The 15050-nt window shown below is 34.7% G+C and overlaps 1 protein-coding gene across 2 annotated transcripts in view; it reads left to right on the forward strand.

Moving 5' to 3' along the window:
• The window catches only part of LOC145666879 (uncharacterized), a 58723-nt gene extending 44826 nt beyond the window's left edge, over positions 1-13897 (forward strand). The window contains exons 2-3 of one of the 2 annotated variants that reach the window (XM_081734463.1): positions 1794-2660; positions 11051-13897. In XM_081734463.1, coding sequence (XP_081590589.1) covers positions 1794-2660; positions 11051-11094 — 911 coding nt within the window. In that variant the 3' untranslated portion in view covers positions 11095-13897. Of the gene's footprint in view, positions 1-1793; positions 2661-10702 lie in introns of both variants that reach the window. The other variant, XM_081734462.1, reaches the window with a different exon arrangement.
• The last annotated feature ends 1153 nt before the right edge of the window (positions 13898-15050 follow it).

The following is a 15050-nucleotide window of genomic DNA, read 5'->3' on the forward strand; positions in this document are numbered from 1 at the left end:
TTAGATATTAAATGAAATAATTATATTCTCTATTCAATAAATAAGTAAACTCAGTAGTTTTCAAGTTCTTGCAGAATGAACAATTGCTTGTTCTAAACACTCGCTCGCCTATAATGGAAACGTACAAGAAGCTAAATTTTAAAATGAGATGAAATGAAATTTTTCGAGTTTTACGTCCCACGATTATGCAGGTTAGGCTAAAGGAGGCGGTGATGATGAAAACATGAATGAAATGGTGGAATGAAGAAAGTGGGAGGAAACTTAAGGACCCAGAGGAAACCCACGCACACGGTGTTTGTCTACCACAAGATTGACTTGGCGCGAACTGGGATCGAACCAGGAACCCCATGTGCCAGAGGTGAACGCTCTACCACTGAGCCACCGCGGCCCCCCGAGAGCTCAATTTTGAATAGAAGTCGTAAGTACAACTGCACATGTTTCTAGATCTGATAATTAACTCCTTTGTGGCTATATGATCCGCGTACTCGTCGTCGGGCGGGAGATCTGCGTTCGATTTCCGGAGGAAATTCATGTAGTTCGGATCACTCGTTCGGCTGTAGGTCCAAATCTTATAGAACCTTGTTGAAGGGATGATAAACTTTAATCCACCCATTCAACCATAGATCTGCTACTAGGAACACTAAGTCATCTTGTAATACTGGCTCTGAATCCTAACATTTTAGGTAGATTTCAGCTAGAGGAAACGTTAGGAGTGGGGATAGTAAGTTTTAGTTGTAGTTTACACTGGTAGAAGAAATTCAACTTTCTGCTCTTCTTCCTCCTGATGCGTGTCTGCGTTTATATAGTAGTTCAAAGATTCAGGAGAGCAGTGCGTACGCCACTGCAAACGAGAGAAAATGGTTCCTGATTCTCTTATCACAAGCTGATGCCATTTTATTTTTAATCTCATAGTTTTCCCCCTTCAATTTGTTTATTCATTTCTTAGCACAAATTTGCATATAACATTTTTTGTGGGGCCGCGGTGGCTCAGTGGTAGAGCGTTCACCTCTGGTGCATGGGGTCCCGGGTTCAAACCCTGCTCCCGCCAAGTGAACTTTGTGGTGGACAAACACCGTGTGCGTGGGTTTTCTCGGGGTTCTCCCGTTTCCTCCCACTTTCTTCATTCCACCATTTCATTCATTTCTCATAATCACCGTCTCCTTTAGCCTAACCGGCATAACCGTGGGACGTAAAACTCAAAGATTTCATTTCATTTCATTTCATTTTTTGCTTAATTAGTTGGCAACATTTCTGCACTGCAGTCTGCATTGTTTACAAGAGGTGCAAAGCTTCGTGAAAATCAGATTAGAGCTTTTTTATTTCAAGTGTGCTCTCAGAAAACATGTGAAACATATTTCGGCCCCATCCCACCGCCCTCTTATGGAAGAAACCCTCCCTTTGCTTTACGGAAAGAAGTGAATGACTTGGATTGTGTTGCCAATTTGTCATTCAGTCGTTTGGTTTTGGCGAGTGAAGATCATAGGCTGCTTAGAAGGATTAACAAGACACAGCACAGCAAAACCCGTGAAAATATTTAATGTAACAACTCCGTTCACATCCAACTTTTGAAGGATCTCGGTCCCAGCAACTTGTTTCTCCTCTTTTGAGGGAGGTAAGGGAAAACATATAACGACAGCAGCACCAGCAGGGGCACACTTGAATTAGAAGGGCTCTAGTGTTCCAAACTGTTACGATTAAAATTAAATTTCTATTATAAATAAATATTTAAAGATGTTAATTATTATTATTTCACATTAATCCTTAAGAGAACTTTTCATCTAATAAAATAGTAGTTCTCTTTTCTGTTCCAGGGAACTTTCTCAAGAGCTTGATACCTACGTTCAATGGTGTCAAGGCGAAAGCAGTAAGTTTTGGAATGTTTGGATATGCTTTGCTCAGTATCCTAGCAGTGAAAGCATTGGTGTTAGGCAAACTAGCCCTGCTTTACGCCGTTTCTGATTGGTGGAAGAAGAAATCACGTCCAAGTTATCCCACATACAAGAAACCTGTATATTATTATTACTACAAGAAGCCTCCGAATAATCACTATAAATATCGTAGCAGACGTAAACCATATTATTTACAAGGGACTATAAAATATGAGGCGTCGCAAGACCAGAATGAGCAGTCGGGTGCTTATGACCCCGTATGGCACTCCAACACATTGGACAGCGGATACTATTTAAACGACAACTATCAAGGAGCAGGCACTTCCTTACAAGGATCAAGCGGATACTATTACCCCAATGATAATTCCCAAGCAATACCTTATTCTAATAACAATCAACTTCCATATTCTAATAAAAATCAAATTCCATATGCTAATAACAATCAACTTCCATATTCTAATACCAATGAACTTCATCACCATTATTACGTAACCAACCCCACTTCCCAAACTCCTCTCAAAGATGGCACTTATGAAGTGACTGAAGCCACCATTCCTGATGAAAATGGAACTTTACACTTGACCAGCCAGATACCTTATAGTTATCAAGATGTGAGTGGTCCATATGTACAAGGGAACTTATACCATCAGGACACTGGTGGTTATTACCAAGCTGATGGTACAAAATCCCAAAATGTGTATGTTCAACCGTTCTCCAAAGGAGGTTTACATGTTATAAATCCACCAAATATTCCTAATCAAAATAGAAGAGGTAAGTTATTTTATTAAATAAATAGTCCAGAAATTTAACTAACACTCTCGCTGCCACGTGTACCACCGGTGGAAACACCGACTGTTTTTAGTGAGCCACATGCACTACTCCGTATACACGTGTACGTATATCTCTGTACACACGCCTATTACTCTTCTAAGCTGTATGATCCACTAGTGGACATGAGTTCAATAAAGTTGAGTGATGATTCTAGTAAAAAAGGCCTTTCCTTCAAACATATAAACGCGGCTCGTGGCAGCTTGAAAAAAAATATGGTTTTTACTATGTTGAAAATAAAGGTGAAAACATCCTGATGGCAGAAAGGTAAAGTGTATTTGGCGTACAGGTTGTTGGCTTCACTACAATCTTACTCGGCAGCGAGAGAGTTAAAGAATTTAGTTGTCAAACAATAGCTGCTTAACTTAAAGTCTTTATTATAACATTGTAAATAAGGAATTATGGGAAATGGAATCTTTTAGTTTTACTTTTCAGGGTTATGTCTTTTGGACTAAAGCAGTAGTTGTCAACTTAATTCCTATTACGACTCCTATTTTATCATATCCTGTTGTCAGCGACCCCCTTATAACTTCTGGTTTGTAAAGCCTGTGTGGGGTTTTTAATATACCTATAGCAGAGATCACATGATACACATCTATTCTATAATAGTACAATCCATTTCTTGGATATAATGGATACAGTAACTTCCTAAAAGCGACTGGATTAAAACACTTTTCCATGATAAGCATTAAAACAAAGCCAAGAAATCGCTTATCAGTTGAAAATCACTTTATAATGTGTGCCACGAAGATTGAACCGGACATTGCCGCACTAGTGAAATCACACTATTCTCAGGTAACTCATTAGATTTCAACTTTAATTGTATTTCAATACGGAGGTTTTGTTGGCTAGGACACAAAATAGTTCTGTCCTAGCCAGGAAACCAGTGTTACCTGTCATTCCTCGAAGAGGAATATTATATTTCGCAATATTATGTACCGTGGTATTATCCTGCTGAAAATATGTCTGCAGTTGTGCGAAGAAAAATCACGAGCTCGGTCCTGGGGAATATACTGGTTGAGTGGTCACTTGTGAAATTTCTGTCAATGCGCAGTAGCCATGCATGGTCAAACCAACCGTTCAACCGCTTTGATACTGAACATAACACACTATCAGATTGCATCTACCAGATAGCGTCTAATGCCTATACGAGCATTACTGTAGGACAAGATGAAATTGAAATTTTCTGAAGATACGATTTTCTTCAACTCTGCACACGAGTGATGTGTTCATGCTCCCATTGTACTTTGAAGTGTTTGTGATTTTGGGTCAATTGAAGCCAACTCAAAGACATGTATGTCGCCAATCTAACGTTTATAAGACGTCTTCAAGCTGTCGACACAGACAGCTCACACCCGTTACCGTGGTCCAGAGTCGCTCTAATACTGTGAGTGATGCTGCACGCTAAATCACGGCTATACGAACAAAATGTCTGTCATTCCGTGCTGTGGGTCTATTATGCGGTAAATCTCGGTACGTTCCTTTCTCTCCATTATTTCAACGCTTGCATACTGTTGCAGCGGCATGTTCGAAACATTAATTTCACGGTATGAGGAATTGAATTCCCGTAGTATGAACATAATGTTAAGTACAAACGCGGCGTTTTTCTTTAAAATATATTATTATATTGGACCCTTTGAGTTGAGTGGAGCATAGTGACTCTTGGTTAGATATTTACTGTTTGTCCGTCCATCCTTCTTTACCTGAGTACTGAGCTCAAGCTGCTCTCTTGTGATACTAATCCATATATCGACCAAAGGATGGTATAAGACCCACGTTTATATCATCTAGCTAAAATTATAATATTATCTCGCACGTTATTATAAATATTATTATTTCTGTGCCAATAACATCCCAATGATAAAAATACAGCACCCATGTTGCATGCGTCTCTTCTTCGTAAGTGAAAGATTGCTCTTACGTTATATGTTGACCAGTACATTCTATTTTGCCGTATGAGATCTGCTTATAAATAAACGAAAAGAAGTTCAAACAAGATGTTATTTTCTCCATCATATTTTTCTTATATATTATTTATTTATTTACTTTTTGTACGATCTAGTGCTGTCAGAGCAATAATACTGTACAGTACGATTGATAAACTTATTGTTTTAAGGATATATTCTTCCTTATAAAGGATCTTCTCTTAGCTGGTAGAGTAAAGATGATATATATGTTTTCTTTTCTCCTTCAGTGGTTAATTCATACGTTGATTGAAGAATATTTAAGATGAGGATAAATCTTCCACAATCACGATTATTCTTATAATTCTGGTTTCAGACGTTCATGGTAGATCTTCGCATACATGTCACAATAATCAATTATTTTTATACATAAGCATCTTCTTCATTCTGTTATACATAAGCATAGGTATTCTGCCATTATTGTCAAGTCACATGCCGTAGCTGACAATTCTCTATCCACTATAGTTTTGATATAACCTCCTCATCTTCACGTACTATTTTTCTGTTTAAGTTCTGCCCATGAAGTGTAGCCTCTCTTTCTCTCATGCCACCATGCCCTTTAGCACACTCATCATAATGCAGTTTGTTCTCTGCCAATGTGCCAACCAATTACCGTTGCTCTTTTTACTTACATGTAAAATTACGAATTTCTCCCTTACTGTTTTTAATACCCTCACATTCGTTTTACCTTCCACCATTTTCATTGGTTGTGCGAAATGTCAGTGTTTTTGCTCCATGTAGTACAATACTCCACATGAAGCATTGTATGTATCTTTTTCTCAATTCTTTATTCAAAGACCCACAAAATAGACTTTTCTTCCTCCTAAATGTTTCTTCCGCCATTATTATACTTCCTTTTATCTCAAATTCTCACTTCATAGCAGCATTAATAACACTATCCAGGCATCGAGAAGCAGTTACCTGTTATATTGTCTCCACTCCTACATCTGTATTTGACATCGACCGTTTCGTTCCAATTACATGATATTTGTCTTTTTTAACGTTTATTTTCATTCTACTGAAATAAATGAGAGGACCCTGGGACACATATTTTTTACATTCAATCATTCTACTTTGGAAATGATGACTCACGTGTTTTCCTGTTTTGACATCTGTCGCACCATTTCAGGTTTATGAGAGTGGCCATATACTTTACAATTACGTTTTTGCTGACATTTTGACCGGCTACCATTTTGCACATGACAATTTTAGAGAGTAGAGACTTGTTTCGTCTTCGTTCATTTCCCAACAGCTTTCCAACGATACGCTACTTAATCTCGTCACCATTTGCAAATTTTGAGTTGAACCCCGCCTGGGATCCTGCGGGTGGCCCTGGGACAAAGTTTTTGCTTTGATACATTGTACTTTTAAAATGATCAAACACGTATTTTCCTATTTTGGCATCTGTCGTACTGTTTGCGATTTCTAGGGGTGGCAACGGATTTTCTAGATACCCTGTATATTAATATAACTCGCACAGTATATGCATTAGGAAATTTTTTATTACAATTTCGTAATAGTGTCATTAGTTCTTTCGATTGGAGTATAAACTATCTTCCACTTCAATATATAATCTCCCTCTCTTACCTTGTTAGAGTAGTGAAAAAATCCATGAATCTTAACAGAAGAGAAATATTGGACAATAGAGTTAATCACTGCCTTCTCAATATCAACAATGTATTCTCAAAACTGCATGTAACATCGTTTGTCTTTGCAATTTTTTCAATAAGGAGAAATAAAAAAAATGAAATGAAATCTTTTTTCAGTTTTACGTCTCACGATTATGCCGGTTAGGCTAAATGAGACGGTGAAAATGAAAAATGAATGAAATGGTGCAATGAAGAAAGTGGGAGGAAACGGGAGAACCCTGAGAAAACCCACGAGCACGGTGTTTGTCCGGAGGTGAACGCTCTACCACTGAGCCACCGCGCCCCCCAATAAGGAGAAATAGTCTAAAGTAGATGTCCTTGGATTTAAAAAGTAACAGGCAATACAACAGTGGAAATGACCACTTTAAGTGACTTTCGTGCAAGTTTTTAACTGTGCGAACAATTTAGGAACACATTTCAATGTACAGGTTGGAGGCATTAGAAATCGTGTATTCTGGCTATATCCTTCATTAAGAATTGTCTTGTTGTACAGTTGTCCAAAGTTCCAAAAACCTGTGAACTGTGAAGAGGAACATAAATAAATAAATTAACAAATAAATAATGTAATACAAGCAATTCGTAAAACACATTTTCTCCTATTTAACACCATAACAATAAACACTTTTCAATACAATACTCGTATAATGAACATAACTACATAATTACTTAAATGGTCGAAAAAAGTCCCATATATAACATCTTCAGTATATAAAGCTATCATAAGACCTATATCAATATTCTCAGTTCAGAATATAGAATATCCATCAGCAACAGAAAGTTGTGGATAATGAAATGTACTTTGACCTTTAAAGTCCTCTAAATAACACTGGACTCCAAGGAATTAACACCGGTGTTATTTAGGGGACCTTAAAGGTCAAAGCACATTTCATGGACAACTCCAATTATATACACAACATCTATTAAACAACAGTAGAACTAAATGATGTGTATTAAATATGATCATGGCCAAAATCCTTGTTCTTCATGTTGAAATGATGCACGCGATGTCGTGAATAAACGTGTACTATGGAATTAGTGTTTTGTTTGGAAACACTGTCAAAACTTTCTGTATATGAAGTTTTCCACTTGATAAGATTATTAGGCGAAATTGAAATTTGGCCAAATGGGAACCCCCACTTTGCCTAAAATGGCTGACATGAGTTTTATCAGTGATTTATGGTTGGAAATTTTTTAAAGTGGAATGGGAATTAGACGAATTGAGTATTAAATTTCAAGATAGATCTCATGTCCGTCGTTATCATTCTTCTAAACTAGAAGTGGTAGAAATCTATTATCATTTATGCGCACAACATGATCGAGAAACGGCTTCTTAGTGGAAATTCAAATTCAAAGAATAAATTTCAACGCTATCCGTATCCTGGATCAAAGGTACAACATGGTATCCTTTGATAATGGAAGTGATATTAGGTTTCAATAGATTCCTAAGGGACTAAAATTATAAGAGATAACGGTAAATGTTTTTGATAGAATTCAGTATCCCAAGAATAGTTCTGACCATATCCATCACTTATTGAAACCATAAAAGATAGATCTACCACCTCCGGTTTCAATAATGGCCGTGTCCAAAAGTGCATAGTGCACACTTCGAGGATGCACACTCGAAGTCTACAAATGGAGTGCACACTAAATAGTGTACACTTCGTAAAATTAGCTTTTGATCAGCACTTGCTTACAGCGCCTCGTTGTAGTGGAATATGGAACATTGATGACAAAAGAAGGGAGAATTTCGCGTACTAGAAAAAATTAGCATGCTTTTTTTTCTTTAGATGAATGACTTTCCAGTTATATTAAAGATAAATAAACCGTACAGATTGACTATATGGGGTAACCATAAAATGATTTAAGAGTTTTTTTCATGTATGCCACCAGCTTCAGCTTTGCCGTGCCTGCAAATATTTGTCATTTTGGGTATTTCACGCGCAGATTAACAAGAGCGGAGCATAAATGCAATACATATATAATATATGTGTGCGTTGTCTTATGTGCACAATAAACTCGTAACAGCATAAAAAACACTAAACTATTGGCGATATTCTACTTTATTAGGCATGCTTGCGGAGGGAATATTTAATAATCTCCCGAAAGAAGAGTAGCACTGGTGATTAGGGCGCTGAAGACACTTTTGCGAATTAGTTTAGGAATTTTATTGCAACTGAAAGTAGGCAACGTGCAAGAGCGTTAGGACACCGAGGGGAGCGGTATTTACAATAATGTGGCACAAAACTACTTTGGGAGAGGGTTGATACTGAGTATAATTGCTTCCTGTATGGTAGATTTCACAACAATGACAGTATAATTGTTGTAGTTCTACTGTATTCTTTCAGTTCAGGCATACTGATTGAACTCTTTTTACCATATTGCGCTAATATTGAAGTTCCTTAGATGTTATTCTTTCACTGTGAATTTATTGATTTTACCTGGAAATCATCGAAATAGTGTCTCCGTATTCTTAATCTACAGCAAAAGTTAACACATAGGATGACAAGGAAAGAAATGGTAAAGTTGAACAACATGAGGACCAAAATTACAGAAAAAAGCTATTATGTCGCTATGAAATACCAATTTATAAGGATAATGCATACTCAAGGCGAATAACCCTAATGAAAGTAGTATGGTAAAAATAACAAAAAAAAAAAAAAGTGAGATTACTATCTTATAAGCCTGCTTGAATGGAGTTCTGTATATTGTATACACTTCAACATTTACGTGCATTTTACTACGCTTTCGGCGCTCTACATCTCTCTTGAAATATACTCTCCTACATGCTTCCCACTGCGAAAATGGTTATTCAGTAACGAAGCAAATCCCCTCGTCCAAATATAAACGTAAAATAAACTACTAAAAATATAATAAGAATTTTATGAAAATTAAGAGACGGTTTTATGAAAAAATACAGTATGTAATGTAATGGCTCTCATTGTTCAACTAGGCCTATACGGAAGAAATTATTGTTCATAATCTTTTAATACTGGGTACAGTAATGGGATTATATGAATTAAGAGGAAGGCAAGTCTTTACTTTGGACATTTCTTTCAATGAATCGTTCAATGAACCGATTCGTAACGAAGACGGAAAAGAAAGTGCTCTGCGGGGTTCCAACCAGCCTTCACTCGCTAACACTCGCTCGTCAATATTATGTGAATTAAATATTATACTTTGGTACAAAAAGGAACCAACCTACCTACTACCTTATATACAGTATATGGGTGAAGAGGCAAGTTGTTAAAACCGGAACCAAGAGATCAAATCGCTAAATCGAAGAATAAAAAAAATGAAATGGCCATAGTAAAGACTTACCAGGAGTAATTTGTGAAATCTTTGATAAATGTGGAGAAAGGAATTTTTGATCTGTATTTCACTTTTCGGTACCTGTCAAAAATACACAATGTATGGTAATTGGTATATTACAGTCTCTCTCAAGTGCAAGGAAATATGGTTTCCTTGAAAGGAATTCGTTTAGAATCAAAACTATAAAATTAGGCTTATGTGTCTATGAATTAACATTTGCGGCTGCGGCTGTAGCTGTAGCTATAGAGAAATGAATAATCTATGTATACTATGCTAGAACTTAATATATTCATACACCATTAAAATTTGTCATTTACGTACAAATAGCCGCATTACCGATAGTGCAACTATTTCAATTAAGCTACATAAACCATGTAATATTTAAGCACAAATGTCTTTATAGCATTATTAAAGAAACTATTTGTTTGTTTTCCCTATACTATTTTAAATTCTATTGCATACTCAAAGAACATAACGTAAATACATTTGTTATTTGCGTAATATTTTTATATTCGACTTGTAAAATCACTAACTTGTATGTTTATCAAGTAAATTATTATAAAATCAGTCCACAAATATATTTACTTAAACAAAAATATTAAGAATATGCCTATTAAAATTTTATTAGGTCATTCTACGAGAAATCGCCATATTAAGCACACAAGTATACTAACGTAGTGTACATCCTCGCACACTACGCACTATGCACTCGCACACTTGTGAACTTGGACCTTTTGACGCACACTAGGTGACGTCACTTCCGGAAATAAGCGTACTTCAAATGTGCACTTGTATCTTTTGGACACGGCCAATGAATTCATAAAATTTGTGTTTTTTCAAAAATGTGAAACAAAGTCCATTTGTTTTTAATACGTTTCTAATACTAAACTGAAACACTCTTGTTGAAGTTATAGAAAAGTTGAGAAACTTTTCAGTTACCTACTAACAGAGAAATAATAAGAGATAAAAATTATTTTATTTTTTTTAAAAAAACATGGAATACTTTAAGAAAAGAAAAAGAAATCAAACGAAATTGAATATAATGTGTTTCTTCTCCTTACAGGCTATTACAACACTCGTCGCCCAAGTGTCGTTCACTTCAAATTGATTCCAGTTAAGTGGCAAGAATAAAGTCGAGATTGTTAAAGAAGGACACTCACAAACTGATCAGAAAATATAAAAATGCGATGCTGTTGTGATATTCAATTATTTTCAGCAGAAACTTCCTATCTTTACAATAGCTAACTATTATAATGAATTGCATGTTCCTTTCAGAAGAATATGTATACATTTAGTCTCAAGTTTGAATGCAAGAGGAGTATTTAAATTTTTGAACTTAACTTTACTAGAAATAATAATAATATATGAAACCCAAGAAGCTGTTCCCTCAGAAAGCCTTTCATATTTTCAGGAGACCTGAGAAGGAGGTACAACATGGGATATTTCCGCTTTTGAGGACGCCACCCAAGATAGTTAAACTGTGTGAAGAACAAAATACAAAATGTTAGAAAAACTTTTACGGAGAATGATAACAGAAAGTGTTTTATGTATAACAATTTGGGATGTGATGAATTGATGAAAATTCGTTTTATACGTATAGTGTAATTACAAACTGAACCAACTTTTCTTAACAGCAACAAAACTGTCACAAGGGCGGCATGAGCATTGTCAATGGGTCAAATGTTGACAATTCTACAAATGGTTAGCCAGTTGGCATTGTCATTAAGAGGCACCAGAGGACTGACTTTCTCTTCCCTGGAATTATATCATCCATAGATTTTGACTTTCAAGGAGAAAAAAGTTGGTTTTGTTTGTGTATGAAGTTTACCGTGTATGTGTTCTATTATATGTTAACTGCCAATCAAACTGTACGTATTTAAAAAGTAATTTAAGAACTTAAACTACGTTCCCCACTATTTTAAGTATTTATTCGATAACTACGAACGATATTTATTTCATAACTGTTTATTCAATATTTACTTGATAACTACGAACGATATTTATTTAATAACTATATATTCGATATTTACTCGATAACTACGAATGATATTTATTTGATAACTATATATTCGATATTTATTCGATAAATACGAGCAATATTTATTGAATAACTTTTTATTCGACGTTTACTTGATAACTACAAACGATATTTGTTTGTATTTATTCGATATTTACTCAATAACTACCAAGATATTTATTTGGTAACTATTTATTCGATGTTTACTGGATAACTACGAACGATATTTATTTGATAGCAATTTATTTATTTATTTATTCGATATTTACTCGATAACTACGAAGATATTTATTGGATAACGATTTATTCGACATTTACTTGATAACTACGAAAGATATTTGTTTGATAACTATTTTTTCAATATTTATTTGTTAAATACGAATAATGTTTAAAATTTGAAAATTAGACAATCAATAGTGCTATAAAACAAAATAATACGTAATTTCCAAGATCTTTTATATAATACAGAAATGATAGTATCTTACAATTTCGAAGTCATAGACCGCAAATCTAGATTTATAGCCAATTAGAAAATACCTGGAAAAAATCTTGCTCCATTTAACAACGTTTTGCTGATACTATCTGATTTGTTTACCAAATTTATGGTATATTTCATAAATTCAAACCAGGCAATGTTAATCGTAGTAAAAATACTGAGACTACATGATGTAACTTATGAATGCCTAATTATTATCCTAGGTGACACAAATGTCAGATAGAAACTTATCGTAAAATCTTTTTTGGAGCATTTACATAAATCTTCATAGAGGGAGTACAGTCAATGAAAATTTAAAAATTCAAGTAATATTAAAGCGTGTTTCACGCATATTAGTATTTCTTTTCAAAGGGATTAATATTGAATTTTTAAAACAAAATTATAGTTTTAAAAATATTGAAATAAAATTTACTTGCATAGAAGGCAACAATAATAAATCAACCTTTTATGCATATAAATTAGCTGGATGCTGTTATGTAAGTAATTTGTTTAACTCTAGCGCAACTTTAAGTCATTGTTCGCGGAAAAGTTCTCAGAAAAGGTTGAAATGATGAATTAAACTTTCAAATGAGAGTAATCCGTCAATGCTAATAGGATTTTATGCATATTCTCACAAAGGATTTATCTTTAAGTGTCAACAGTCTTATTAATCACAGTAACCAACAAGAGTGAAACAAGTTTAAGAAACATAATATATTTCTAGTATACTCACACTGAGAAAAGTTCAAATGGCATATAATACGAATAAAATAGTCCATTTTTCACTTTAATATATCATTGTTATGATATTACCTGATTAGAAACAAAATAAAAATAATAATTACATGTATATTATCAAATTATCAAAATATGGGTAATAATAACCATTGCATAGTTATTTACTGTTATATGGTATTGCAATATAAATACTGAATATTATGTTTTGTGTGCAGACGTTTAAAAAATGGACACCCATTTTCTTCTGAGATCTCTATTTGCACCAGAGTGCAATATGTTTTGATAAGTTGGATGGAACAGATCAAGAGGGATGAACAGTATACACTTTCTTTTGCTTGAATTATATTTATATGAAAATATGAATGTTCTAATATTAGAAAAGACAGTTTTACCAATGTGATTTAGTTGAAATTACAAATTAAGGAGATATGCTAGTGTTTTGAAGATTAACAAAATGTGGTGTATTTTTGTAATTTGAATATTTCATACGGTTAAATAATTGTTGGTATTTATTAATAAGGAAATCCTTCTAAAATTTCACTCTATATGTAATGAAGATATGAACATTACAAAAAAGAAGGTATAGCTTCATATTTACATTGAAGCAAATAAGAGGGGTATATTGGTTAAAGGGTGGTTGAGGAAAGTGCACTGTGGAGAAATGGATTACGTCATATGAACAATTACTGGTGGATTGATTTCTTCTGGAAAGGTTTTGGTATTATTTCTGTACTAGTGAAGATATTATACTTACTGAAAAGTATATTTTATGAAACTGCAAGTTTGTTAGTTTTACATAAAATGTTGTTTGTTTAAGAATCCAATTCGCTGCCAAGATAAAAAAAATAATTCTTTATGATTCAAAGCAACAAATTATTAACTGCCTGAAATTCAGCATCTTTTTGTTTAGTATTATAGAGCTAAAGATCTAAACAGAAAATTGTAATTAATATTCTATGATAATTTAAATATCATCGAGTGATAATTAAAATGTATTGGAAATATATAGTACTACATTGAAATATTGAACTGTAAATAAATACAATTGTTTTCTGTGTATTGTGTGTCAACATTATTTTATTTTGAGTTTCAGTTTTCGTAATTTACATTCAAAGGCAATATTAAGAATATATGAAACGGGACTTATTATTAAATTGTGTTCCAAACCAGATCAGGACTTGAATCCGGCCCAATCAGCGGGTTCACATAGTATCATACAAGATTATCACGATCAGAACTTGAATTCAGTGCAATCAGTGGATCTGCATAATATCATGAAAGATTATCACAATCAGAACTTGAATTCAGTGCAATTAGCGGGTCCGCATAGTATCATGAAAGATTATCACGATCAAGACTTGAATCTGGTTCAATCAGTGGGTCCACATAGTATCATGCAAGATTACCACGATCAAGACTTCAATCTGGTCCAATCAGTGGGCCTACATAGTATCATGCAAGATTACCACGATCATAGTTGAATTTGATCCAATCAGTGGGTGCACATAGTATCATGCAATATTATCACGATCAGGACTTGAATCTGGTCCAATCAGTGGACCCACATACCACCATGCAAGATTACCACGGTCAGGATTTGAATTCGGTGAAATCAGTGGATCCGTGTAGTATCATGCAAGATTATCACGATCAGAACTTGAATTCAATGCAATTAGCGGGTCCGCATAGTATCATGAAAGATTATCACGATCAAGACTTGAATCTGGTCCAATCAGTAGGTCCACATAGTATCATGCAAGATTACCACGATCAGGACTTGAATCTGGTCCAATCAGTGGATCCAGATACTACCATGCAAGATTACCACAATCAGGATTTGAATCGATGATATCATCGGATCCGCATAGTATCATGCAAGATTATCACGATCAGAACTTGAATTCAGTGCAGTCAGCGGATCCGCATACTATCATGAAAGATTATCACGACGAGAACTTGAATTCAGCGTAATCAGCGGGTCCGCATATTATCATGCAAGATTACCAAGATCAAGACTTGAATCTGGCCCAATCAGTGGGTCCAAATAGTATCATGCAAGATTACCACGATCAGGACTGAATTTTATCCTATCAGTGGGTCCAAATAGTATCATGTAAGATTACCATGATCAGGACTTGAATCTGGTCCAATTAGTGTATCCAGATACTACCATGCAAGATT

Source organism: Thermobia domestica, chromosome 12 (genome assembly GCF_964235325.1).
Source record: "Thermobia domestica chromosome 12, izTheDome1.hap1.1, whole genome shotgun sequence".
Taxonomy (NCBI): Eukaryota; Metazoa; Arthropoda; class Insecta; order Zygentoma; family Lepismatidae; genus Thermobia; species Thermobia domestica.